We start from the raw sequence: 27,880 nt of genomic DNA on the forward strand, positions 1-27,880 counted from the left end.
TCCAAAAGCACTTCTTTCTTAGTCTTCTAGACAGAACTTCAGAACCAGGCTTGGGGCCATCAGAAACAGTGAAATCATCACTAATAAAAAGCACAAACATGTGAAAAACTTGGCACTGAACAAACCACGGAAAAGACACTTGTTTACAGTATGGAAGCCGAAACAAGAAGGCAGAGCCTCGCCTGGTCCAGCCTCAGCCAAGGGCAGGACCCACACTGTTTTTGTCACTCAGCACGTGTCTGTGAGTGACCACAAAGGCGCTGCAACTATTGGTGTTGCGGTTACAAGTACATTTTAGTGAGTCAGCGAATTCACAAATACAGAATGCACAAGTAACGAGAACGGTCTCTGTATGTTTATGTGTGTGTTCAAACATATATACACACACATGCCTATGCACATGCATGCTTACACACTCTTTCATCGTGGAACACTACACGTGCAAACAGATGTCTGTCCCCGCCAGCACGTTCCGGTCAGTCAGTCATGTCCAATTAATGAGCTGTGAAATCCGTTTAGGGACACACGATGAGGATTTTTGTGTGAAATGGAATGGAAAATCAGAGGAAGCCCCTGTGTTAAGAGTAGAGCAGCTTTGTGACGAGTGTTTCGTGCGAGTGTTTAATGTCTCGAAGTAGGGTCCCTGAGTCTGGGGCGCGAGTTTCCTGCTGTGAGTCACAGTCAGAAAAGTCGGAAAGCCGCCGCTGCTCTGGGAGAGGCACCAGGGCGGCTGGCGTCTCTCCACCTGCGTTGGAACCCTCAGCCACTCATTTACCAGCCACGCGGCCCTCCGCAAGGTGCTGTTCGAGCCTCAGTTTACCTGTCAAGGGGATGTAATAATCGCTCCTCCTTGTAGCGTTCTTGCGGGGAGGAGGGTCAATGAAGGAGTGTGCAAAAGTGCCGGGCACGTGGGCGGTGAGGGTGACGGCCGGTGTTCCCCAGGTGGTGACGGGCTCCGGGCTGGACAGCCAGAAGTCAGACGAGGAGTACCGTGAGCTCTTCGACCTGGCCCTGCGGGGCCTGCAGCTGCTGTCCAAGTGGAGCGCCCACGTCATGGAGGTGGTGGGTGTCCCCCCGGCCCCTTCAGCCCGACCTCCGTTCCCTTGGCATCTGCCTGCCTCTCCCTGAGCACTCTTTTCAGCAGCTATAATTCACATACCATACCAATCACCCATTTAAAATGTAGATTCATTGGCTTTCTGTGTGCTTACAGAGTTATGCAATCACCTATTAGAACATTTTCATTGCCTCAAAAATAGGATCACTGCTGCACCCCCGCACACACACCCCATTCCCTGTCTCCCCAGTCCTAAGCAACCTACTTTCTGTCGCTATAGATTTTCCAGTTCTCGGTGTTTCCTTGTAAGTAGAATCCTGTGCTGTGTGGTCTTTTGTGGGTAGCTCCTCTCACTTGGTATGTTTTCAAGGTCCATCCATGTTGTGGGGTGAATCTGCATTTTATTCCCTCCCGTGGCACGGGCACACCTGGTTTTGTCTCTGTGTTCCGCCGCTGATGACGTTTGGGTTGTTCCCTCCCCGCAGTACTCCTGGAAGCTGGTCCACCCCACGGACAAGTTCTGTAACAAGGACTGCCCCGGCACGGCGGAGGAGTATGAGAGAGCCACGCGCTACAACTACACCAGCGAGGAGAAGTTCGCCTTCGTGGAGGTGGGTGCTGCCCTCCCGGCGTCTCCTCCAGCCCCCGAAGCTGCTGCTCAGGGTCTGTGGCAGTGGGAGGGGCTGGTTCTGAGCAGCCTTGGTCCCCTCCTGGGCATGCATGTCCCTGTCCCCCTTCTCTGCCCGAATTCATCTCTCTCAGGTTATTCACAAACAATTAGAATCTCATTCTGTTCTTAAAAATCCAAAATGAAAGTGTTCACTCCACTAGAAAACTGAACAAAGGAAAACCAACAGAAGAAACAAGCCAAAAAATAGCTGACAGAGATCAGAGAAATGCCTGAACGGATGAGTGTTCAGACAGAACTGCAGATTAAAACTAAGATGAGAGAGTGTTGTTGGCCACTCAGGATGGTCAGGTCTTGAAGATTGGTGATCGCTGTTGAAGTGTGGGAAACAGACCCTCTCGGAGACCTGGGTGGCTCGTGTGCATGTCCTTCTATGAGGACAGTCTGGTGGGATGGACTCAAACGTTTAATGTGTGTGCCCTTGGGCTCAGAAGGTCTTTCGGGAATATACCCCTGAAAAATGAGCCAACTGTGCAAAGACACATGCAGACACATGCACATAGGTATTTATCACAGTGTTGTTTATAATATCAAAACATGGGAACAGCTGAGATGTCCTCCAGCCTGGGACCAGGTAAGACAAATGTGGGTACAGGTATGTCATTGAATACTATGTGGCTACTAAAATGGATGTACCAACATGGAAAAACATGCACAGTGTATGTGTGGTTAAGTCCAAAAAAAAAACCAGGTTAAAGAACAGTGTGTAAAAAATAATTCCATTTAGAGTAAAATTAATATACTTTTGCATATTTGCTCAAAACGGAAGGACATAAGTATTTGTATTTTTGTATACCAGCCCATTAATAGTAGTAGTTTCTGGAGGGGAGATTCTTACTTCCCGGTTTATAACCTTCTAATTTGTTTTTTGTTTGTTTGTTTCATTGCAAAAAGATGTTTCTATTTTGAGGGAGGACAATTCATTCATACTAAGTTTTGAGTGACAGCTCCCTCTCTCATGACTGTCTGAGGCCGGGAAGCTGGACACCTGGACACTAGCCCTTGGGCCCAAGGCCACTTCCGCTGTGTGGGCCTCAGCTTCCTGTCTGCCAATGGGAGCTGATCGTGTCCGCCCGCTCCATCCCAGGGCTCCTGCTGGGAGTCAGACATCAGTCATCAGAGGAGATAATGGTGTGGTTGAGCTGTGGAAGCTGTAAAGGGTCGGACACCTCTAAGGGGTCCGAGTTGTCCCTTAGCACGTCTCCAGGCCACACTTTAATGGACTGAGGCCCAGGGGTGTAATTTCAGGCAGGAGACCAGCTGTGATCACATGATGTGGTAGAGGACTGGACAGACAGGTGTGCCCAGGTGCAGTGAACCTGACCTTGGTCTCTGCCCGGCCAGGTGATCGCCATGATAAAAGGCCTGCAGGTGCTCATGGGCCGGATGGAGAGTGTCTTCAACCAGGCCATCAGGAACACCATCTACGCGGCGCTGCAGGACTTCGCCCAGGTGACGCTGCGCGAGCCCCTGAGGCAGGCGGTGCGGAAGAAGAAGAACGTTCTCATCAGGTGGGGCTCCGTGTGGCCCTTCGCAGGGGCACATCAGAAACCAGGGGTGCGGTGCAGGCCTCAGCAGAAGCTGCCTGCTCAGTCAGCGTCCGGGGCAGCCTCTGAACACACACAGACCCTCCCAGCACGTTTCAGGAAGCCTTGTTAGGAGACTGGACATTTGAGATGGATGAGTCCTCAGTCTCTGGGTTCGAAGCCCACACCCATCACTGCCTGGTTATGTGAACTCAGTCGAGTTACTTACCTTCTCTGAACCTCTCTACCCGTCATTTGTGAAACGTGGGTGATAATGGTACCTACCTACCTCTTAGGCCAGGGGTGTCAAACTCATTTTTACTGGGGGCCACATCAGCCTCACAGTTGCCTTCAAAAGGCTGAAATAACTTTAGGACTGTATAAATGTAACTACTCCTTAACTGTTAAGGAGTTGAAATTACATTCGGCCCTTTGAAGGCAACAGCAAGGCTGATGTGGCCCCCGGTGAAAATGAGTTTGGCACCCCTGCCGTAGGCTGTTGGGATGATAACATGAGATAATCCATATGTCAACCTAAGCGCACAGCAGCATGGAGTAAGTATGCAGCGAACATAAGCTGTTATTAAAGCTGTAAATGTGCAGCGGTTTAATGAGTCTAATGAGACTCTCCTCTGCCCAACACCAAGAACAGCCATCCCGCCCCACTCTGCCACGGCACAGGCTCAGGGCTGGGTTCTCAGGCAGCCAGTGGGCTTTGGAATCACCTGGGGCACTTGTGGGATGCAGGCTTCAGGGCTGCACCTCAGATCTGCTAAACCAGCACCTCCGCATGCAGGGTGAGCACCTCTGCATCCAGGGTGAGCACCTCTTACGGGCATCGCAGGAGTTCTAGGGAAGCGGTCCCGGGACACCACAGGCTCTAGAAACAGGCTTGCAAGGTTTACCTCTTTCTAACGGTGAAACCTGACCTGAGCCTCCGTCCTTCCTTCCCAGCGTCCTGCAGGCGATTCGGAAAACCATCTGTGACTGGGAGGGGGGCCGGGAGCCCCCCAACGACCCATGCTTGAGAGGAGAGAAGGATCCGAAAGGTGGATTTGACATCAAGGTGCCCCGGCGTGCCGTGGGGCCCTCCAGCACACAGGTAGGCGGCTGCGAGCACAGGCCAGCTCGGCTGACTCAGAGGCCAGCCAGGCCGTGGCAGGTCATCCTGGCTGGGCCGTGGGGCACCGGGGCCGGGGGTCCTCAGGCAGGAGGGGCAGGGTCAAGCAGCTGCTCTAGTCTTATTCTGCCATCTGGTTTTGATACAGGAGGGAGGACCGCTGGTTTAAGATTCAGGAGACCTGGATTCTCATCCTAGATACCTGTGTGACCTTGGGCACGTTAGATAATTCTCTTTGTGCCTCAGCTGTCTAATCTGGCAAATGGGGGGTAACACCAGGACTGGTTCCAAAGTGTAGGAGGAGTTCAAGGTAGAATCTATATGCATCTGCCCTGTTCCTCTTTAATGGACCCTGCCCCTTCCCTTGCAGTGGCATCCCAGCTTGGGAATTCACAAGTTCTGCCTCTGACTTGCTGTGTGATCTTGGGAAAGTGCCTTGACCTCTCTGAGCTCTGCTTATCTTCTCCATTAAATGAAAACTTTGTAGGAGATCATGGTACTGATAAAATACCCCCTTTTTAATCCCTCTTTGCCCCCCCAAAGCACAACTATTGAAAGCCCTTGACCCCTCAGAGAAAGTCTAGTAATCCAGGATATTGCAGGTTTCCAACTGGAGCTTCTGACCAGCAACAGGTTGCCTGTGGCTCCTCCAAAGCCGGTGTAAGATTACAGGAAACAATGAAAGAATCTGGGCATTGTAGTAAAGTCTTTGCCACCGACTTAAAGGCTAACAGCTTCTGGTGGGCTTTCTGAAGTATTGGGGGGAAGCTTGCAGCTCCGTTGCCATTTTTAAAGGCATTACAGGTCCAGAAGCCCCAGGCTGGGACTCCTGTTTCTCTCGACCTTTAAGCCTCTCTCCACGTACCTGAGTTCTTGAGCCATCTGAGATGAGCCACCCGAGGCCGCCCCTGACCCTTCTCACTGTGTGTGCGTCTGTGTCCGGGCAGGGGTGCGGGGAGGAGGGACGGGGCTAGGTGTGTGCTCAGGACTATCGTCCTTAGTGCCCCTTGGCGTCACCACCCGTGGGCTGGTTTGTCTTGATCTTGCCTGCTGGCTGTGGGATGTCCTGAGGAAGCTTCTTCAGACAGTTCTGTGCAGTGTTAGGGGCCGGAGACCTTTCTAGCCCAGAATGCCCCCGGCGGGGCTGAGCAGGACTTCGGGCATTTCTCTAAGTCCTAAGACATGAGTGAGGGAGAGACAGACAAGGCACAAGAGAAACTGGAAAGGAGAGGGGTTGTGCTGGAAGCAGAGAGAGAAGGTGGGGGGAGAGAGAGAGAGAAGGACTATTTACAGACAAACAAAAGGCGAATGTCTCCAGCAGTCAGCACCCCCTGCACCACCAAGTCGTGTCAGGTGGCACAGATGCATTTAATAGGCTCCTAGACAGTCAGACCTAAAAGCACCCTTACAGACAAACTAGTCCCAGTCCCCACCCCCTATTTTACAGATGGGGAAACTGAGGTCCAGAGAGGGGAAGTGACTTGTCCAAGCCACAAGGTGAGTGACAGGTTGAGGCAGGACAAGAACCAGGTCTCCTGACTCCCACCCCAGGGCTCTGCCGGAGCCTTGGGAGCACAGCAGACGTGGGCCTCGAGCCCCACTGGGACGCGGGCCGTGGTGGCAAGTGAAAGGCTCTGTTCAGTACAGCTAGGCGGGAAAAGAGTTCCCCCTCGCACGGACAAAAGGGATTTTCAGATAGAATTTGATACAAATCAGTCAGCACCCACAAGGAGGGACTTAACCCTTTTCCGAGGCCTCCCAAGGCCATCATGAGAAGAGGGCTTCCCGATTGCTAGGGATGATAGATACGCACCCCCGCAGGGCCGCAGAGGGGGGATGGCGCACCCCTCCTTTCTGTGGCCCCGCCGCCCCGCCCAGCGCCAGGCGCAGGGCGGGTGAGAGCCGAGCGGAGGCCCCGAGGCAGCGAGCACGGACGTGGTGGCAGAGGGAGGTTGGAGCGTCGCAGAGGTGGTCGGCCAGTGGCCCCTAGCAGTCGTGACGGCTTTCCCACCGTATACAATACCTCTCGCTTTTCTCTCTCTCTCTTTTCTCTCTCCTCCTCTTCCCTGTCTCTCCTGCCCTCCCATCCCCTCCTCCTCTCTCCTACCTATGTCTTAGGCCTGCCAGTGGTCCCCGAGGGCTTTGTTTCACCCCACTGGTGGCACACACGGCCGAAGAGGCTGCCGATCCCTGGTATCACACCGCCTGGCGGGGTTGGTTTGGGTGCACCTGTCCAGGAGGCAGCAGGAATGGACTAGCCTGGCTCCTCGAGGCCCCTTCCGGCCCTAAGATTCAAAGACAGATGATGTGGAGAGCTCTAGATTAGCCCCTGTACCCTTTGCTCTTAAGGTCCTCTGTGAGAGGGAGCTAATTGTCTAGTAGGCTCCTGTGTAAGTACCAACCTTCACGCGCTTTCCGCCCAGGATTTCGGCAGGCTGCGCCGTGCAGCTGGTGCCACCAGAGGGCAGAATTCCTCAGGAATGGTTTCTAAATGCTGAGAGCCAGACGCTTGAGGTGGTGGGGGGCTTGTTCGGCTCCTAGGCCATGTCACAGTTCTTCCGAGTGTTAGCCCTGGAAGGGACGGGTCTGAGAAAGTATCTGGCGCAACTTCTTCATGTCAACAGATGAGAAAACTAAGGCCCAGAGTGGGACTTTGTTGCCCAAGGTCACACAGCAAGTCAGTGGCAGTGCCTGGCTTTGACTCCCCGGTCTTTTGACTGTCAGTATCATGATCCACCCACGGTGCCACAGTGCTATCTGGGGAGGCAGGGAGCGACTCCAGGGTGGCGTGGAATGAGGTTCCCCTCTGATGCCCATGCCCTTGGCCGAGCAGAGCAGGAGCCTGGGCCTTGAAGGACCTGGTTTTACCAGGACCACCTACCCGGGGATGCCGCAGGCCCCCGACAGAACTGCCTTCCTGGGCTGGCTAGTCTCCCTCTTGAAAGGTCACGTGTTCCAAATGACCTGCCTGACCTGCCTGCCTTTCCTTTTCAAGCTGTACATGGTGCGAACCATGCTCGAATCGCTCATCGCGGACAAGAGCGGCTCCAAGAAGACCCTGAGGAGCAGCCTCGACGGCCCCATTGTCCTCGCCATAGAGGACTTCCACAAGCAGTCCTTCTTCTTCACGCACCTGCTCAACATCAGCGGTGAGCCACGGGGTCTGGGGAGAGAGTGGGGCCCTCCTGGGCCCAGAGCTGCTAAGCGGTCAGGCCAGAAGTTGCCAAGAGACGCGATCACTGACCCCAGGGGTGCATTTTGCCGCCAAGGAAAAAATACACACTTTCTGATGCACCCTGGGACCCAGGAAAGGCCAGGCTCAGCCCAGATATTCTGACTGAGCTGGAGATACCCGTCTGGTAGACATTTGTGGCTAATTTGTCATGAAGCCCTTAGCAGAGGGGGGTCAGAAACAGCAGTGTGCTCAGGCACACCTAGGACTCGGTCAGTGTGTTGCTTCTAAGCAGCAGCTCTGAGCCGATTACCGCTTGTTGCCCCTAGCAAAGGAGGCTCCCAGGCTGGACCCCCATCCTGTGTCCCCCACCCTTCCCCTGTCAGCAGGATGCGTGCCCAGGTGTGACAGGGCAGAATACAGGGAGAGGAGCATCCCAGGGTCATGGGAGTGGTAGCGCATCTGTCAGTACTGAAGAGAGACCTTAGCCGATAGTCCGAAGTTCTTCATGGAGCGTAGCCTAAGAGGGGCCTTCAAGGCCTCTGAGCAGTGAGTCAGGAATTCCTACGTACAAGGGGTCACAGAGCTGCAGTCCACTTAAAAGCAGACACCTGGAGACCTGTCTTAACACTTTGAATAGCAAGTATTTTCAGGGTGACTTTGTAGAGGGGGTGACAGAAACTGTGGGGGTCCCAAAAGCTCTAAAACATCACCACCTCCTTCCCCATGCCTTCCCCGCGCATTGTCACTGTCTCTGAAGGCGTAACAAACCCTGTCTTCTAAATAGATGTTAGCCTGGCATTCCAGTTGAAGAGAGCAGGACCTACTGATGGGGTCACACTCATGAGGACCAGCTGTGTACCTCGCACCATCATAATAGCAACAGAAAAAGTCATAAACACAATAACACAATAAGCTCGCAGGTCCTCTGTTGCTGCCCCCGTAACCCAAGGCTCTCTCCCTCATGCTCCCCAGAAGCCCTGCAGCAGTGCTGTGACCTCTCCCAGCTCTGGTTCCGCGAGTTCTTCCTGGAGTTGACCATGGGCCGGCGAATCCAGTTTCCCATTGAGATGTCCATGCCCTGGATCCTAACAGACCACATCCTGGAAACCAAAGAGCCTTCCATGATGGAGTAAGACGCAGGGCTGGGCCAGCAGGAGGTGCCTGGGGTGCAGGCAGAGGCTCATTTGCCAGAGAGCTCTGTTTTCTCCAGAACCTTCCAGATGAGGCATTGTGCCCAGCCAAGGATCTGGTCACACCAGATTTGGCTGAGCCTTGCAGACAGGTTCAGAACCTACCAGCCCATCTGCCCTCTGATGCTTTTAGTCTTGTAACAGTCAGCCCGGGAAAACAGTCAGTTCTGGAGATCGGGAAGCTAATTCATTTTTTTTGCAGGCCTTGGGTATATTAGCATCTGGGCTTTTCATTTCTGTGGGCAGGTCATAAAGTGAGTTATTCCTAAGTGGAGGCTGGAAACATGGAATGCTGGGAGGTTCTCTTTTCCTTTCCCTGAACTTGCTCATCTCTTCTTCTGGATTTTCATGTTTCCCAAGCGGGTATAAATCTGCCTGCCATAAGAGAGATGATTAGTAAGCTGACCTTGTTTTCTCCTCTTAAGGTACGTCCTCTACCCATTGGATCTGTACAACGACAGCGCCTACTATGCGCTGACCAAGTTCAAAAAGCAGTTCCTGTATGATGAGATCGAGGCCGAGGCAAGTGACGTGCTTCTCCTTCTGTTCCTTTATTCTTGTTCTGAGCGGCTGGACCTTCCACATCTTTAGCTGTTGGCGCAAAGTTGGGGTGTCTTAGTCCATTCAGGTTGTAGCAAAATATCACCAACTGGATGACTTATAAACAACAGATATTTATTTCTTAATGTTCTGGAGGCTGGAAGTCTGAGATCAGGGTGCCAGCATTTTTGGGTGAGGGTGCTCTTCTGGGTCACAGACTTCTGTGTCCCCCATGGTGGAAGGGGCGAGGGAGCTCCAGGGGTCTCTCTGATAAGGGCATTAATCCCATTCATGAGGGCTCCACCCGCATGACCTCATTGCCTACCATCACCTTTGGGGGTTAGGATCTCAACATATGAATTTGGGGGGGACCACAGCATGGGGGATCAATGACTTATTCTGGAGTGTGCTCCCCCAAAGCACCTAGACTGGGATGATGGTCCTTATTTTCTGAACGGTTAAGGGATAGCAAATGGTAGAACTGCATGGGTAAAATTAGTCTTCTAATGGGTCTTTTATGGTTTGATTACTTGGCTCACAGTAACAATAGTAATACACCTATCAATTATTATATACTTACCATATGCCAGGCACAGCGTATGCACTATACAAACATTTTACATAACCTTGACCACAATGTAAAGAAGTATACGCTGCTATCTGTTCGGCAGGCAATCAATTGGAGACTTAAAGTGGGTCAAGTGTCACATCCCAAGTCACAGAGTCTCTGTCTAGTACCGATAGGGCTGAAATATCGGCATCCTCTCGGCTATTCAGCTGTTTGCTAGAGAGTCACTCAATGGCTTTATTTCTGTAACGGTCAGGATAAGCTGGGTTACCATATAGTAACAACCAACCCCAGATTCTTAGTAGCTTGAAAGCAAAGGCTTGTGTCTGCGTTATAGGTTGGCCGGAGGCTCCGTTCCGTGTAGTCTCCAGCCTGGGACCCACTGGGAATATTCCTTGACTACTTGCCCCAGCGGGGGAAAGGTCAGGGTGAATCACACACTCTGGTACTTAAAGCTGCCACCTGAAAGTGACATGTCATGGGTCACAGCAAGTCACATGGCTGCACCTCCTTTCAAAGAGGAGCAAGGAAGCGCAGTCCTGCCAGGAGCTGGCAGGAGCAGGGGATCAAAGGCACTGACGGCTCAGCTTTGTCTCCCGGAAGCTGGAATGATAGTCACTGTTCTGTCACGTCCCTGGGATTATAGAGACATAGAATGAGGCCAGTGAGGTAAAATTGTCATACAACTGTAAGGCATTATTTGCAAAGGGAAGACATGAATGTTTTAGGATAAGCATTACCACTAAATGGGTTTGAAAGTTTGTGCGTTGCAAAGAGAAGCTAGTGAAGATCCTGCTTTCTCTCTGCGTCCTCTCATTTCTGTGGGGGTTGAAATGGAGGGCAGACCTATCCTCAGTGTTGCCTGACCCTTTCTCTTCCCATACCTCCAGACCCCATTCCCCACCATGAAGGGCCTCTCCGATATGTGTGAGGTTCCCCAAGCCTCATCTCCTGCCCCCGAACAATGGCCCCTTGGCCAGCCCTAGGGGTGCACGGACTTGCAGAATAGCTTGCCCTTGGGGGTGAACCCTGGGAAGGGAGCACACAGGGCCCAGAAGGGGCTTGGGCCCTTGGGGCAAGGACACTCAAACCTGGTTCTACAGGAGGGTCATGGGGTATGAGTGGGCACCCCGGCCTGGACCCTGCAGGCTCCTTGACTGGAGAAGACCCAATGCCCTTGAAGTTCAAAGTCCAGGGCAATGGCCTTGGTTACCCACCTATGAAGACAGCACTACATACGCCACTGTTTTTGTGTTCAGAATAACATCTGGAGTGTAAAGCAAAAGGCATGAGAGCTCATTGAATTAAAGAGTTCACCACATAGAGCTGAGAATTTGGTAAAAAAAGAGTCAAGGATTAATCACCTAACTATGAGCTGTTTCCTTTGATATCATACGGCCACCCCGTCTCTTTAAAGCCCCCGCCTGCCCCACCCCCCGCCATTTCCTGCTCTTACCGTGGTGGGGGATTGGATTTGATCCTCTGTGTCTGATGTGCACTTTCTTCCCGCCTGAGCAGCACCAATGCCATGAAACACTGAAATGGCAAGACAGTCCCTTGCCCATTAAAAATCAAAGGTTTTTAAGCAATATATATTTTTAAATGTTTTAAATGTCTAATGACCATCTACCTCTTTATCTGCAAAGCGAGGTTAAAATGAAGGGGAATGACAAAAAAGTCTGTCGTGACAGGTGGCCAGGGCAGGAGGACAGGAGTGGTTGCAGGATGTGAAGTCCCGCCTGCTGTGTCCCCCGGGCCAGCCCCTTGTAACGTGGAGGAGGGGACGGGTGGGGAGGGCAGTTCCGCAACAGCTTTCTGAGCTTTGCCTTCTCTGTGCCTCACTGAGGACCTTGAGAGCAAGGGACCAGATTTCCCAACTTCACTTGGCCACAGAATCTTCTTTTTCTTTTTCCTTCAAAGCCTCCCGCCCTGCTACACACTTTAGGCGGTCCTCCCCAGCTGCCCTCTGAGTTGCCCAAGTTTCTGTGATAGAGCTGGCTGGGCACCGCTAACATTTCCTGCTTCCTCTTTGCCAGGTGAACCTGTGTTTTGATCAGTTTGTCTACAAGCTGGCGGACCAGATCTTTGCTTACTACAAAGCCATGGCCGGCAGGTATGAGAGCCTGGGGTTTTCCTGTTGCAAAACTTCCCTTCTTTGTCATGGAAGGAAGTCGGAATGATTCCATGGGCCTGGACTGGGTGCTAGAATACAGGAGAGGAAAACAGGTTTGGGGCTGGACCTCCCGGGAAGACAGACATTAGTAAAAACCAATGCATGCACAGTGACGAGGGAGGGGGAGGGTACGTGCTCCCTGTGAATGAAAAGTTCATGGGAATGTGGGACTGTGACAGTTAAACCTGAACTAGTCTTTGAGGTAGGGAACTGGAAAGGCTGTTCTGAGAAAGGAACACTTGAGTTTATTTCTGAAGGTGATAGGAGTTAAGTAAAATGAGGTGAAGGAGGAGACAGGAAAATGTAGGGAAGAGGAACTACCCGTGCATAGTCCCTGTGGCAGAAGTTTAATAATAATAATAATAATAATAATAATAATAATAATAACAGCATGCCAGATACCACGTGATGCCACTTATATGTGGGATCTGAAAAACAAAACGCATAAAATAAAAACAGAAACACATTCATAGACACAGAGAACAAACTAATGGTTGCCAGAAGGGAGGGGTGATGGACGGGTGACAACGGTGAAGTTTAATAAGAAGTACAAACTTCCAGTGACAAAACAAACAAGCCCCAGAGAGGTAGTGCGCAGCATGGGGAATATAGTCAATAATATCGTCATAACTTGGTACGGTGACAGATAATTATTAGACTCACCATGAAGACCATGTCTTAAGGGATATAAATGTCAAATCACTATGTTGTACACCTGGAACTAATCTATTGTATGCATTACTTGAAAAGTTCAAAAAATTATAATAGCAGGCCTACCCCTTAGGGGTGCTGAGAGGGGATCCGAGTGGGTTAGACCATGGACAGGTCCCTTCACAGACCAAAGGCGGGCGGGCGGGCCGGCTGCGGGCCAAAGCTGGAGAGAGGCTGGAAGGGTCAGAAAGCCCAGTGGGTGGAGAATGGCCCAGATCAGAGCCACCCGGCAGAAACACACCACACATTGTATGTGTGAGCCACAAACGTCCTTTTACAAGTTTCAGTGGCCATATGTAGAAAAGGGAAAAAAACAGGTGAAATTAATTTTAACAATCTATTTGATGTGTCATGTAATCCACTCTATGTAAAGCACTATAATTTCCACATGGAACAATTCAAAATTATTAGAGAGAGAGTTTTCTTCCCCATCCCCCCCCCACCCCAAGTCTTCACACTGTAGTACGTATTTGACACTGAGAGTGCATCCGCACCTGGGCCCACCCGTCTCAGCTGCTCTGGAGCTCGTGTGGTGGCCGCCGCTCCCTATACTGGAGAGTGTGGATTTGGATTATGTCACTTTCTTGCTCAGTGGCTTCCTCCTAATGACTTCCAGCTACACCCAGGAAACATTAACCTCTTTACTGTGGCCTATGTTGTCCCGTGTGATCTGGCCCCTAGATTGACTTTATACATTCGTTTTTTGCTCCAGGATCTCGGCCACGCCCTTCCCTTTCTCCACCCTGGCGTCTTTCCTTCTCTCCAGCTCCTGTGTGCCCGCAAGAGTCTGCCCCAGATCTTGCCATTTTTAGCATGTAGGTCTCTGCCCCAGAGGCCCTCTCCAGAGACCCTTTCCCTGACCCCCTAACACCAGAGGGTCCTGTCCCATTCTCTCCAGAGCACCGATTACTCTGCTGTCCGTGCCTCAGTCGCGGTGCATCTAACTCACAGATTGGCTGTGAGACGGAGAGGGAGTGCGTGATCGTGTGCGCGCACCTGGCAATAACAAACGCTGTGCAGACGGGTGCTCTTTGGGGTTATCTGACTCCTCTGCTTTGGTCTACAGCAGCCGTCGCTCTTCACCACAACACGGGCTTCACGAGGACACGCACGTTGTATTCCTAGTGCTCAGAGCGTGTCCTCTCGGGGACATTCTGTCCCGAGAAAGGCTATGGGACGTGCGAAACACGCACGCATTTGTTTTTATTTTTATTGTCCTATTTTTTGGTAAGTGAATACAAGAGGAGAGCAGCTGAACTTCTGTGTTGCCAGTCTTTGCCTTAGAAGTGCCGTTTCACATATCGAGCTCTAGCGGCTGAAAAGGAATTTGAAGAAGTTTGCTTTCGAACAGAAAAAAATCATATTTAAATAAAACATATACGGTGGTGCCTCATGAGTAGATTCCCTTGGACACGGCTGAGCAGCTGAAAGCTGTTTAGGGTCATGCTTGCTGACCTTGCGTCCCCTCCCCTCCCTCCCAGTGTGCTGCTGGACAAACGCTTCCGGGCCGAGTGCAAGAACTACGGCGTCATCATCCCCTACCCGCCGTCCAACCGCTACGAGACGCTGCTGAAACAGAGACACGTGCAGGTAAGGGGGAAAGGCAGCCGAGAGGAGATGTTGGAACGGGGCAGGAGAGAGCCGCTGAGCAGTGAGCGTGGAGACCAGAGGCCAGGGCCGTCTGTCGTCCGCCCCCCACGTCTCCCCGCGTGGATGTCTGGGCTTCCTCGGGTTCAGGTTCTAGGCTTTTCAGCCCGTGTGCGGCTCACCTCTGCGGCCACCGGACCTTTTGTCTTCCTGTCCTAAGCAGCAGCCCGCTTCCTTGCTTGGGACTGCTGATCCGACATCTATCCCCGAACAGGCTCAGGGGAGGAGAGCTCTGTGGGCCTTCTAAACAAAGCGTGTTGGACTAAACATCGGGCAGAAATTATTATTGGTTTTTGTGGAGTTGGTTTTTGTTAACACTTGACCCCAGATGGAGAGAAAATGCTGCCAGGAGCTCAGAAACATACATCCTTGCTTAAAAGTGTTAACGGAACCAGGCAGGCAGAGTAAGAGATGCTCCGGCAGACTGCGCCCTACTCCTGCGCACTGCTGGCGACCGAGCAGTGATGTGAAATGGCCTTTACGCCGTGACCTCCGGGTGCTCATTACATGGTCCACGGTGCTTGTGGGAAGACGCAGGTGAAGGAAGGCAGAGGTTCCACTGAGAGGATGCTGTAGGTGAGGATGAGAGGAGTCACTGTGGAAGCCCTGGGCATTCCCACTGCTGTGAGAAATCCCAGAGAAATGGAGAATCACAAGAGGAAGAAGGACAGTCTCACCTCTGCCAGCAGCAGGGGCTCGCTGCTTTTCCGTCAGCCTCTCAGAAAATGATGCCTGTCTCTTACTGCTGCAGCCAGAGTTGGCCTCAGGATATTTAATACTGAGGACTTCATGTGTGCACAAGATGGCTTTAAGGGGCCCTAGGCAGGTGGTAGAAAATTCACTCCTAGAAGACAAATAGGAAAAAATTAAACAGTTAAGAATATTCCTTGGGCACCTAGCAAAGCACAGTGCACACAGCAGGTAGTCGATAAATGTTTATTGCTATCTACATAGCATCTGCCACAATGCCCATGTGTTCCCCAGTGGAAGCTACATTTTCCATTCTGTAAGCAACCCTTCATCCCCTTGCTGTTAACCTCACCCCCACAAAGGCAAGCAGCAGGTCCTTGCCGAGGAGGCGGCTATTCCCGGATGACTGTGAATTGGGGCACAGGGCAGACTGATTCAGGAAGGACCTCAGGGCCAAATTTAGGGTGCTGGCCTTGCACAGGATGCCAGAGCCTCCCCTGGGCCTCCTCCTACAGTCTGAACGAATTGTGTTTTCCCTCAACGCTCTATGTTTCAAAACTACAGGAAACTGGAAAGAATAATCTACTGAGCACACATATATTCTATAAACAGATTCATGATTATTAATGCCTTACCACATTTGCTTCGCTTTCTCTTCTCACATGTATTTTCTGTCTCACAAACACAGTAAATATGTAAAATATATGATCCAAGTTTCTATTAGTGTGTTGCATTTAGTTGTCATGCGCCTGCGCACACCTTGGGTCACTCTTCCCTCTCTGCCTTCCATCCAGCTCTTGGGGAGATCCATTGACTTGAACAGACTGATTACTCAGCGCATCTCTGCCGCCATGTATAAGTCCCTGGACCAGGCCATCAGCCGCTTCGAGAGTGAGGACCTGACCTCCATTGTGGTAAGAGACAGGAACTCTGGGATTTTCGGTGGACGTTGTTGTGAGCCTAGTACCAGGCCAGTTAAGGAGAAGCAGTGAGTCTCTTTCCTTTCTGAATGGAGCAGGGAGAGTAGATTTAAGAATGAGAATAATCCCACCCTCCCAATTGCCAGGAGAGTGGGAGTGGAGAGAGGTCTTGAAATCCCTCCGGAGGGCCAACCTGGGGACACATGCTTGTCCTTTAGGATTCTGCAGATCCGAGCAAGGAGGAGGGTGGTCCACTAAAGCCAGGGAAGGATGCACACCAGGGCTAGCCTCATGGGTGTGCCAAGGCCCAGAGCCCAGAGGGCTCTGTGTTGGCTCTAATGCTCTGCAGTCACCATCTTGAAATTCTCAATAATTTTTAAATTCTTACCTGAGGATTTTAGAGAAAGGGGAAGGGAGAGAGAGAGAAGCATCGACCAGTTGCCTCCTGTATGTGCCCCAACAGGGGATTGAATCTGCAACTTTGGTATGTGCCCTGACTGGGGATCGAACCTACAACCTTTTGGTGTAGGGAGCGATGCTCCAACCAACTGAGCCACCCAGCCAGGAAAAAATTCTTAATAATTTTTTTAACAAGGGTCCCACATTTTTATTTTGCGAAGGGACCTGCAAATTATATAGTCCATTCTGATGGACAAGCATGGACCTACCCTCTTCTCCTATTAAACAGCATCTGAACTTCTCTGGTAATTTTCATTCTCCAAGAATGAGATAAACTTCACTGATCAGTCTCCCAGTGGATCAAAGGAAGGCTGGGATGCTCTCAGAAGCAGAAGAGTAGAAGGAGTGAGGGAACTAGAACATCACCCCTGGATCACCACGGTGGTCATTGCTGCTGGCAAGATCTGGCCACGGATACTAAAATTAGCAGGCAGAACTTTGAGGAGAATATCGTGTGATTCCTCCTATTAGGACATTCCTAGAGCAGCCACATTCACAGAGACAGAAAGCGGGGTGGGGGTCTCAGGGGGAGACTGTTTAGCTCTCGCGGAGTTCCTGTTGAGGACGATGGAGAAGTCCTGGAGACGGGTGGTGGCGATGGTGCCACGCGGGAAGGTGCTGACTGCCAGGGGCCTGCACCTTTCAGCATGGTTAGAATGGTGCCCTTCATGTCAGGTATTATTTTCCCACAATAAAAGATTCTCCAGAAACCTTTGGGAAGAAACAGGATACTTGCGTCATATCCAATGATCTCCTCCAAGACATTTGTTACCTCCGAATAGAACAGCAATGACTTTGCAGTGGGGGCACTTGGCAGACACCGGGTTTTCCAAGGTTAACGTCACCAGCAGTAGTTCCATAGAGTCGTGTGTCCCCAGTATGTATTTTTCTGTGGTATTCTTGCCACAAGGCATACTCTCTGTCTAATCATGAGAAAAAGCTCACAAACCCAAATCAAGTGACATTCCAAAACCAAAAAAAAAGCATCCGGATCAGAGAAGACAACAAAAGATGGAAAGCAGTTGGAGACCGGAAGAGATTAGAAGACAGGACAACTAGATGCGACGTGGGAGGCTGGATTACATTTGAGAGCAGAAAGAAGGGCCTTGGGGGACAGGCAGGTGAAATTCAAATGCGGTCTGTCGTCGAGTTCGTGGTATGGTACCAATGTTAACTTCCCACCTCTGCTCATTAGACGGCGGCTATGTACGATGTTACCGTTGGTTACACAGGGTCAAGGACATGCAGGAACTCTGCCGTTTCCCACTTTGTGTTAGTCTAAAATTACTTCAAAATTAAAAGGTGTTCTTTTTCAAGTGGACAAAGTAGTAAAAAAAAAAGTGATTAAGAAGTAAGGGCTCTGGAGTCAGGAAGACCTGCGGGGCCAGTCGTGACCTTGCCACTCACTAGCTGGGTGACCTTGGCAACTCATCCTCTTCTCTAGGCCTGTTCCCCTGTCTGCGCGATGGAGGAACTATTAGCATTCACCTCACCGCGTTGTTGCAAGGATGAAATGAGATCCTGTCTGGAAGGAGCTTTGCATAGTTCATGACAATAAATAATAGCCTGCGGGGAAAGAGAAACAGATGAGAGGGACGTCGAAATTTGCAGCTGCAATGAAACGTTCTCAGGGTGAATTTTCGGCAACATTTCATAGCACGACTTGACCCCACCGCCCACCTGAGTCCTGGGTCGCTGACTTGAAGAGACTGTAATATAGCACACCTTCTTCTGGGAAATCTATTTTAAGAAATAGATTTCTCTCTGTTTGTGCCAGAACGTTAGCAGTGATTATCTCCGAGCAGTGGGATTTTTGTTTTCATCTTCTTATTCTCTGTGCCTTGCAGTTCTCCACTAATGAATGAGCCCAGCTTATGGGAAAACTGGGTTGGGTGTGTGGGGGCGGCCTCTCCCCTCCCTTTGAAAGGCACTGAATGTTCTTTGAGCTGAGAACAACACCAGAGCACTCAGTGAAAGCCCTCAGGAGAGTAGCCACTTCCCAGGAAGCCCTTGAAGAGGAGACCCCAGGGCCCCTCTCCCCTTTAGGCTCAGAAGATCCCCCACTCACCTCTGCTGAGAAGCTTCTGCCTCTTCTGAGAAACAGACCAAGGAATGTGCTCCCCTCAGCCCTTCCCTCACCCATAGAAACTCCATCCTGAGAAGGGGTGGCATCGTGATGCAAAGCTGGGAGGGCTGCAGAGACTCCTGGTCAGCCTGGTACCACCACCCCCGCCCCCCCACAGCCGGGCACACAGGTCCTCCGAGGGATCTGAGGCTGAGGTTGGGAGCTGGCAGCCTGTGACGTTCAGGCTGCGGAGCGAATTTGAAGTTTCAAGCCAACATTTAACATTTGGAGGAACTCGAGTCACCCCACAGATGCTCTGGCAGCGCCAGACCAGTCTCCCCAGATGGTAACAGTTGCCCAGCCATTGCCCTCAGCCTGGCTGCATTGCCTGTGGTCCCCCGCAAGCCCCCTGGGACACTACATTCGTGTATTGGACCTCCCGGGTCTCACTGTGCCCAAGTTCGAGACTCCCCATCTTCTCACCTCCCTGGGGCCACAGAGCCGGTTAACAGTCACCCGTGGCTGACGCTCAGGCTTTCTGGTTCCCCTTGAAGAGCTCTCTCTGCTATTTCACAGGAATTGCCCATGTAGGTGTTGTATTTCCTCAGTAAATCGACTTCACTGTGGAATGCCGATATCCTCTCAAAGATACCTGGACCTCGCATGTGTCCCCTTTAAACCGGCTGCACCTGGTGAGCTGCACCCTGCATCCCTGCTGAGGCGAGAGCACAGCTGGGGTTATGTCACGAAGACACACCCCTGTACTGCTGGTGGCAGGCACAGGGGACCTCCACTTCCAGCCGCCCCCACGTCACAGAGCTGAGGACAGTCCTGCAATATCCCTTGTCAACACTGATGCATTCACGAGACTGTTAAAAGCACAGAACATTAGGACAGAAATTGTTCCCGGTTCCTTAGGTATAGTTGCCTTCCCTGGAACAGAACAACTCATTCCTCTTGGAAATGGACTCATTAGCATTTACTCCTTTTATTGTTTTTACCCATTGCAAGTGAATGTTTCATAGAGGAGGAAAGGGAGGCTCAGCGGGTTAAGTAACTTGCCCAAGGTCACCCAGGACATACGTGACAGGGCTTAGGATGCGAACCCAGGTCTTCTGATTCCAGATCATCAGGTGTTTGGCCCCTGTACACAGCCAGCTGTCTGGAGAAAGGAAACCATTGCTAAGAAAACCCTTTGAAAAGTAAAGATGGTTTTACCACATAAAAGCAAAAGCACATCGGAAGGGCAGTTCAGCAGAGTGCAGCCAGGGGGTGGGACGACCAGGGGGCCAGACTGACGGGGCGGGGGGGACATGGAGCTTAGTTGTCTATGATCACAGGAGGCAGCCCCGCACCAGGGACTCATTCATTCTCGTCAGCCACCAGCACCCCTAACTTTGGTTGGGGGCCAGAGTGTGGTCAGGGGGAGTCCTTAGGCCATGCTTCCAATCTTGGAGCTTTGCCACCCTGAAACTCAGATTCCGTGGCTCTGCACTGCGGGTACAGAACTGGGTCAATGCTTGCAGACTTAAATTGCTGTAGGGGGCCAGACAGGGAAGTGAGGCAGGCTGGGCAGGAGGGAGTCCTGGGGTGGGTTGTCTGTGAGCGCCGCTGCCCAGAAAAAGGTCCATCTAATTGTTGTAGCATCAGAACGGGGCTTAGTGAGAGCAGCTCCTGCCGTTTCTCAAAAGAAGGTCAAAACCAGGATTCCAATTCTGGAACAGCAGTTGGAAGAATGAGATTCCAGTCATCGTGCACCATGAAGTAGATGAGGACAGAAATACAAGATCGACTCTGCTTCTGTCTCCTGGGGCCCAGCTAGCTGGGCAGTGTCTTTGGAAAGCAAGTAGGCATGCCAGTGCCCAGAGGGCAAGTGGACAGGGGAGGTGGACATGGTTTGTGGTCCCCTTCCTGGGACAGGCATGCAGCCTCCCTTGGCAACATTTGGCAATTGCTTCCTCTTCTCGGAAGAAGGGAACGTGGTCATTTGCCACAGCCAGGGTCTAGGTCCCCACGCTAGCAGTTGGGAGGATGTGTGAGGGACTCTCCTCTATGTGACAGGGATCGGTAAGGCTAAGTGGCATGTAAGTTCTCAGCAGCTGCGGGGTCTCTCTCTGGCCAGGAGCTGGAGTGGCTGCTGGAGATCAACCGGCTCACGCACCGGCTGCTGTGCAAGCACATGACCCTGGACAGCTTCGACGCCATGTTCCGGGAGGCTAATCACAATGTGTCCGCCCCCTACGGCCGCATCACCCTGCACGTCTTCTGGGAGCTGAACTTCGACTTCCTCCCCAACTATTGCTACAACGGGTCCACCAACCGGTAAGGGAGTCCCCGAGCAGAGGGACCTGGGGTGCGGTGGGGCCCGGGGAGCAGCCAGCTGCCTCCTCCAAACTAGGCCCCGCACAGGTGTCAGCTTGTTCCCGCAGTGGGCATCTCACAGAGCCCCTCTGGGTGCAGGCTCCGTGCTGGAGGCAAACAGACACCTTCCCACCTCTTGGAGCCTTCAGGCTAGATCAAACAATTGCAGGATTGATCGAGTGACTTATCACATGACAAATATACTGTGATAAGCAGTGAATGTGGAGATGGAAGAAAACCCTCAGAGCCAGGAGAGAGAACAGCATCACCTGTACCAGTGCAGGAAGCGATGCAAACCTCAGGAGAGGCTTCCTCCTCTGAGGAAGTGTGCTTGAGTTGCAATGCAGAGGCTGAGTAGGAATCAATAAAGCGAAAAGGCAAAGAACAGGGCTCCAGGCAGAGTTTCTGAGGAGCCGGGAAGCTGGCAGGGTGGAGCAAGTGAGATGGGGAATGGTACCAAGAGATGACGTCAGGATGCAGGAAGAAGCAGGACCACACACCGTACACTGCTCCACAGGCCACATCAGGATGGGGCACTTAGGAACCTTGGAACAGTCTAAGGAAGGCAGTGACATGATCAGATGGTACTCTGTGAGGACATCCACATATGGGAACATGTGTGTGCAAAGAGGCACACATGTGCAGAGCACACACACACGCATGATGGAGTGGAACACGTCTCCCACGAGGTGCACACAATCTGGGCCAGGCGCCAAGGTAGAAACAAGACCTCATCCCTTATCCCCTGAGAGGTTCAAACCCTGGTGGGAGAGGTGCTCACGCACAAAGTGAGCCCATGAGGATGAGCGACACTGTGTTCACAGGTCCTCTAGCGTCCTCAGAGCCGGCACTGAGTCAGTGTGTGCTGCGTGAACGGAAGGCCTGGGAGGAATCCACCAATGCCCTGAACCCATGCACTTGGCCAGATGCACTTCCAGTTCTCTGAAGATTTGGGGCTTGTAACTTTCTTGGCCCACAAGCCACGCCTAGTTCCTGACTATTTTTGTACAGCCCATGAGCTACAAATGGTTTTGACATTTTTTAAGCGGGGAAAAAGCCCAAAGAAGAAGTATAATTTGGTGACAAGTGAAAATTATTTAAAATTCACAGGAACTCAGCCAATGCTCATTCATCTACTACTGTTTACGGGTGCTTCCCTGCCACCAGCAGAGCTGAGTCTTCATGAAAGAGGCCATCTGGCGGGCAAAGCTGGAAATATTGGCCGTCAGGGCCTGTGCAGAAAGAGTTTGCAGAGCCCTCCTCTTGAGAAACCAGCCTGAGGATGGAGAGGTGGCGCCCTGGAGAAGGCCATGCTCACGCCCAGCCCACTGTTCTGAGCAGCCCCAAGCCCCAAATCAACCTGTGAATCTGGGCCACAGTTTGCCCGTCTGTGCAGCGGAAGCAGTGGTTGAATTGGGAGTGTGTTAGAGAACTTGATTCAGTACCCTTACAGGCAGCCACCACCCGGTCAGGAAGGGCTCCCACCACATCGTGTCCCCTGAAGAACGTGAGGACCCAGTTAACTCCTGCCCCATCTCTTTTCTTCTCCTAGTTTTGTCCGAACTGCCATTCCTTTCACCCAAGAGCCGCAACGAGATAAACCTGCCAACGTCCAGCCTTATTACCTCTACGGGTCCAAGGTGAGTACTCTTGCCTGTGTCCTACTTCTAAGAGAACTAGTGAGCCAAAGCGGCTAGAAACGTGTTCCCTGAATCAGAAAAGCAAGGTGTGGAGATAACGAGGCAGCAGTGAGATCCAGGCAGAAACAACTGCGTGTTTATTCATCTTTATTTGTTCACAACTAGCAAGGACAGGGGTGAACACAGGCCCGGGGTTGAATCCTGTGCAGGAGCTTTGCCGGTAGGTAAGCGGGGAGATGCATGCATGGGGTTTCTCATCTTGGCGTCCCATTGCCTCCGGTTTCTCAGTTGATTCATTGCGATATCGTCCTGTGACTCTGGGATCTGTGCTCTATAGATAGAAGGGATGTGCAGACTGGAAGTGGTTGGGAAGGTGATGCTTTGAAGGAAGTCCAGGTGACCGGAGCCAGAACTGAGAACCCTGTTTTCCATCTGTGCTGCGCCGTTCACACGCACACAGCCTGACGCTAACTGACGGTCCCCGGCGGTGCCTGTGCCAGACCTTCAGTCCCTGCCGTCCATGGAACAGACACTCACTAAGCACTCACTCTAGGCCAGACACGGCTCGCTTTTACGTGCTGCAGATACGCTAGAGATTAAAACAGACATCACCTCTGCCCTCCTCATGCTCCAGTCCCACGCCCAGGGTGGCGACAGGGCAACACCGTTCCCCAGGTCCTCCTGTCACATGGCATAGGTAGGAGAGTCACTTCTCACCCTGGGAAGGCGGCAGTTATGGGAGGACTACAGAATGCCACCGAAATGGTGAGATGGGTCAACAACAACACAAAAGCCAACCTTTCTCCTTGCGGGGGAACAAAAACGGCCACCTTTGAGCCCATGTTCGCGTGAACTTAGGAGAGGAGCCGACTGGGCCAACAGAACACTCTTAGGAAAGGTCGTCCCCTGGGTCGGGGAGCCCTAGCTCAGGGAGTGGGATGAACCGAGGTGAGTTCCCGCCAGCTGGCCCTAAAGGTGGGGCTTAGAAGGTCTTAGGATGAAGCCAAGAGAAGGCAGGTGGCTTCTCCAGGACAGCCGGTCTGTCCAGCACATCTGTCTTAAATCAGGAGATGCCTCCAGAGCGCATTTTAGGTAGTTTTCAAACCTCGTGGATTATGTCAGGGAGAAAGACTTCCGCCGGTGCTAATGGGTCCTTAATACTTCTCCAGTGCTTGCTAATCTCCCTTTTTATTGAAGACTAGAAAGTGAGCCATAACCTTGGAGTCTTCAGTAGGCAGTGGTGTCTAAGTCAAGTTTATGATGTTTTCATTCTGTTTATTCTTATGTCTCTTCTATTTATAGCAGGAGGGTGGTGGTATTCATTTTCAGAGTAATGTAAGGCTGCCTTTTAAAATATGTTTAAATTTTTTGAATGAGTCAACTTAAAAATATTTGTGCCCTGGCCAGTGTGGCTCAGTGGATTGAGTGCTGGCCTGCGAACCAAAGGGTCACAGGTTCCATTCCCAGTCAAGGCACATGCCTGGGTTGTAGGTCAGATCCCCAGGAGGGAGCAGGCGAGAGGCAACCACAAATGGATGTTTCTCTCCCTCTCTGCCTCCCTCCCTTCCCCTCTTTCTAAAAATAAGTAAGTAAAATCTTATAAAAATAAGTAAATAAAATAAAAATACTTGCTAATAATAGTAAAGATAGTATATGGCTTAAAAAAATGAAAATGATGTACAAGGTGACATGTGATTGCCTGAAAGCCGGAAAACACTCGAGAGCAAGCCTTGTCCCACCTTTCCAAAACTACCCCCCAGCAGCAGGCGCGTCTGCGGTCCTTCCTGGAAGCTGACTGAGACCATAACCCAGAGAGCCCATCTTCAACCCCAAAACTGCCTTGGAATATTGTGTTTTATTTAAGTCATGCACATTTCAGTTTCTACATCTTGATATATTCATATTTGCTTTAATATTAAAATAACTTCTAAAATTGCGAGCTGCCCCTCCTCAAATGGACACTTCTAAGTGATGCCACGTGTCTACCTCAGCACACCGTGGGGGTACCTGTCCGCTGGCCTGAGAAGCTTTGTCACGGGGCATCTGTGGACCCAGAGGGTCCAGAAGAATGCTGGCTTTTGAGGGGAGACGTGGGTAGGCAGTCTACAGACACATTTTTACAAAGGAGGTACTCTGCAGAGGGCGTCATGCTATGCAGTGCGGGCTGCCTCCCCCCTCCCACCTCTCACTCCTTGAACTGGGGCGGAATGGCAGGCTGGTCATCACCCACATCAGAGGCAGCCTGGTCGGCTTCTGCTTCCGTTCCAGCTCCGGAATCCTCGTGGGGCATTTCCACCAGGGGAAGCCGCTGCTGGTCTTCATCCCTCAGACCCAGGACGCGGGCCTCCTCTGGCCACCTCACCCGCCCATTGGCTTCCTCCATGTGGCCGGCTCTGTAGGACCAGCGGGGCTCATGGCAGCGGATGCACCAGAACTGGAGGCAGACGAATGCTAAGACGGCCGTGAAGCAGGCCATCAGAATGGCCAGCAGGACCCACAGGGAGACGTGGGGGTCCACCAGGGGGCTTCCAGAGGACAGCGGATTCTTCTCCATGGTGTGGAACATGGTACAGTAGTGCCTGTAGGGGAAGGTGATCTTCTTGCAGCTGACGCACAGGAAGTAGAAAGTGGAAGGGGTGAGGTGGTCCAGCACCACCTTGCTGACGGTCTTAGGCACCTTCTCCTCGTGTTGGAAGCTGTAGCGAAGATAGCCGGAGAAGATGCTGTTCCAGTTGGGCCTGTACATAATATGGTAGTAGTCCTCCAGGCAGGGCTCCGAGGACGACCAGGACACAATGGCTCCCGTGTAGGAAACGTTGCCAACCTCGATGTTCATCCTGATTCTGCAACCAGAACGGAAGTAAAGAGTGACTTCCCCTCCGCTGAGTAGTTGTTTATGATCATCATCACAGCCACTGTTTAGGGAACATTCGTGATGGAGACTAACATTGCCCCCATTTTCCAAACAAAAAAAAATGGAGGCCAAGAGATGACATTACTCAACTAGGCATAGCTAAACCACGGCAGGGCAGGAGTTCAAACTGGGGCTTTTGTATGCCAAAGCTGGTGGCCTGCAGACCTAAAAACGATGGGCCCACATCCCCTAGCCTCATCTGGCCCAGGCCGGATCCTTTGAATACAACATGGTTCCCACCCTTCAAAAAAAAAAAGGGAAAAAAGCCCTGAAAGGACAACTCGAGTCACTGCATGAGTCATCACAGGTGTGTGACCTCCGAGTCAGGCAGGTGTTTCTCCTCAATTTCCCTTCTGGGCTTCTTACGTCTGCTCCGACTGCTGGTAGCTCAGCCATATAGAGCATTCTGCCTCCCGGTTCTGTTGCCCGTGGCAAGAGGAGATCCGCTTCATCACTCCTGGGCAGCTGGTTTCTCCCCAAAGCCTCTGCTCTTGTTTTGTTTATTTTTTTCAAAGCCAGGGGTGCGCAGGAAATGAGCTTCCTGGGTCAGTACAGGCAGCGCCGAATGCCGGCCCAGCTGTTACTATTTAATACTACCGGTCCTATGAACGTTAATAGTGGCAGTAATACCAATGGTTAGCGTGCCATGGCTGTGTCACAGGTCGCGCTAGGTGTGCCACACACAATAATAAATCTCCTTAACTCTTCAACGCACCGTCCGCACTAGATCCCCATTTTACAGATGAGCAATCTGAGGTGACTCGGCGAAGAAGAGCCAGACTCAAAGCCACTGAACTGCTGGGCTTTCCAATGCAAGGCCACTGGGTTCAGTAATAGAAAGTTACCGCAAAAAGGGAGGCTGGCCCGAGGACCCAGTGCTGTTTTTCCAGACAAGTCAAACGAGCCCTCAGATCACCAGCCTCCTTGCTTTGGGAAGGGAGCACCACCTGCAAGCCTTTTCACTCCTCTTGAACCCTGTGTGTTTATTTCCCCTTCACTGACTCGCCCCTGATCTAAAATTCCAGGACAGCCGCACGCAGTCCGTGTATGGTGATGGGCAGTTCCCCCCACCCAGCTCTGTTCTCTGTTCCTCCTCTCGCATGCAGTGCAGGAGGCTTTGCTTTAGACTGCAGTGGCATGGTGGAAAACCATCCATCAGAGTTCAACCAGAACTGGATGTTAAGCCAGGCTGATTTCTGGTCCAAGCTGCTCTCTGTCCTCCCTGCCTCCCTCCAGCCTTCTGTGTTCATGCCCCTATTCCTTCCTAAGAGGACGTGAGTGGTTTTTCAATCCTTGTTTTCCTTCTCTAAGGATGACAGGGAACTAAAATGCTCAGAAAGGGGAGCAGTTCCTTCCTCTTTGGCAGGAAATTTCCTCCCCGAAAGATGGGGACGGAAAGGGATGACAGATGTGCTCAGGTCCCTCCAGGGGAGGTCATTTGCCAAGGACACTGAATATTAGCGCTCCCTGTGGTGGGCTCCTCACACCACCCCAACACCCCGCGCAGCTTTATACATACACTTCTGACCACGGGGAAAGAGCTTAGTTCTTTACTAAGGGTGCAGAGGCAACGACCTTCGTAAAACCCTTCCAGCAGGGGTGATCAGGAATCTGTTTCTTGTCATGAATCTTTTCTCCCGTTTGCCTCCCCCCTGCTGCTGGCTGTCTTTGCAGACTGAGTCCCGACAGCAGGCATATTTAAGGGCTTTCTGTCAAGATGCTAGCAGCATCCTCCGCTTTTAGGACCAATTCCATCTCCCTTATTTATTTTTTCTTCCTCTGCTTCTTTTTGGAAATTCCCCCGATTTGTAGCTATTCGTACGACCGTTGCCTGGCCCTCCTCCAAGCGAGTGTGGAAGGAAGAGCCATTTCCTTTTCCAAGAAGAGCCATTTATGTCCCTTACCTGATGCTTGCGGCAGGTCTGGTTGGAGCACAGCCCTCAGAGGCAGAGTGGACCCGGACCAAGGGAATGGTGCCTTTCCCCCGCCTCTGCTCTGGGCTCTCCTGACGCCTCTCTCGCCGCCACCGTCTGAGCAATCCCACTGTCGCCCCCAACGCTCGCATTATTCATTTCAACAGATCAGCATCATTCACCATGGCAACCAGGAGGCAAATGTATGCACATTGCTTTCAGGAACCAGTCTGAGAGGAGCTCTTGTTTATTTGGTGCAAAAAAAAAAAAAAAAGGCAGACAGTCTGCTGCAAACTGATCCTCAGAGTGGTGCTAATTCTTCCGAGGAGCCTAAATTTTCCACAGGATTATTATTATTTTATTATTATTATTATTATCATTAGCCCCATTTAGATCCCCTTTGCACAGTGTTTTCAAAGGCAAAGATGCCCTTCTCCATTATCCCACAACTAAAACAGTAATTTCATCTCCATCCCACCCCACCCCTCTCCCACCCCCACCTCCGTATTCTCTCCTTTGTTCT

General features: G+C 51.6%; 2 protein-coding genes across 6 annotated transcripts in view; one reads left to right on the forward strand and one right to left on the reverse strand.

The window, feature by feature from the left end:
* Positions 1-27,880, forward strand: part of CYFIP2 (cytoplasmic FMR1 interacting protein 2) — a 104,376-nt gene that overhangs the window by 37,205 nt on the left and 39,291 nt on the right. For 3 of the 5 annotated variants that reach the window (XM_028527236.2, XM_036013709.1, XM_036013710.1), the window contains 13 exons: positions 943-1,062; positions 1,543-1,668; positions 3,090-3,256; positions 4,226-4,373; positions 6,510-6,584; positions 7,387-7,540; positions 8,539-8,695; positions 9,182-9,278; positions 11,901-11,977; positions 14,230-14,338; positions 15,880-15,999; positions 20,652-20,851; positions 22,443-22,530. In XM_028527236.2, the coding sequence (XP_028383037.1) occupies positions 943-1,062; positions 1,543-1,668; positions 3,090-3,256; positions 4,226-4,373; positions 6,510-6,584; positions 7,387-7,540; positions 8,539-8,695; positions 9,182-9,278; positions 11,901-11,977; positions 14,230-14,338; positions 15,880-15,999; positions 20,652-20,851; positions 22,443-22,530 (1,638 nt within the window). The remainder of the gene's footprint in view (positions 1-942; positions 1,063-1,542; positions 1,669-3,089; positions 3,257-4,225; positions 4,374-6,509; positions 6,585-7,386; positions 7,541-8,538; positions 8,696-9,181; positions 9,279-11,900; positions 11,978-14,229; positions 14,339-15,879; positions 16,000-20,651; positions 20,852-22,442; positions 22,531-27,880) is intronic. The other 2 variants (XM_028527237.1, XM_028527239.2) reach the window with 1 other exon arrangement.
* Positions 22,658-27,610, reverse strand: FNDC9 (fibronectin type III domain containing 9). Its single transcript, XM_028527245.2, has 2 exons — positions 27,349-27,610; positions 22,658-25,373 (listed from the first exon to the last, which is right to left on the reverse strand). Exons 1-2 carry the CDS (start codon positions 27,507-27,509, stop codon positions 24,716-24,718), a joined length of 819 nt encoding a protein of 272 aa, XP_028383046.1. The 5' UTR covers positions 27,510-27,610; the 3' UTR covers positions 22,658-24,715.

This window comes from Phyllostomus discolor, chromosome 13, assembly GCF_004126475.2.
Source record: "Phyllostomus discolor isolate MPI-MPIP mPhyDis1 chromosome 13, mPhyDis1.pri.v3, whole genome shotgun sequence".
NCBI lineage: Eukaryota > Metazoa > Chordata > Mammalia > Chiroptera > Phyllostomidae > Phyllostomus > Phyllostomus discolor.

What these genes read in the sequence shown, in the direction of transcription:
- FNDC9 (XM_028527245.2), bottom strand. Translation starts at nt 27,509, where the DNA reads ATGCGAGCGTTGGGGGCGACAGTGGGATTGCTCAGACGGTGGCGGCGA. An exon ending in AGACCTGCCGCAAGCATCAG is followed by an intron (nt 25,374 to 27,348) that starts GTAAGGGACATA and finishes TTCTGGTTGCAG; the next exon opens with AATCAGGATGAACATCGAGG.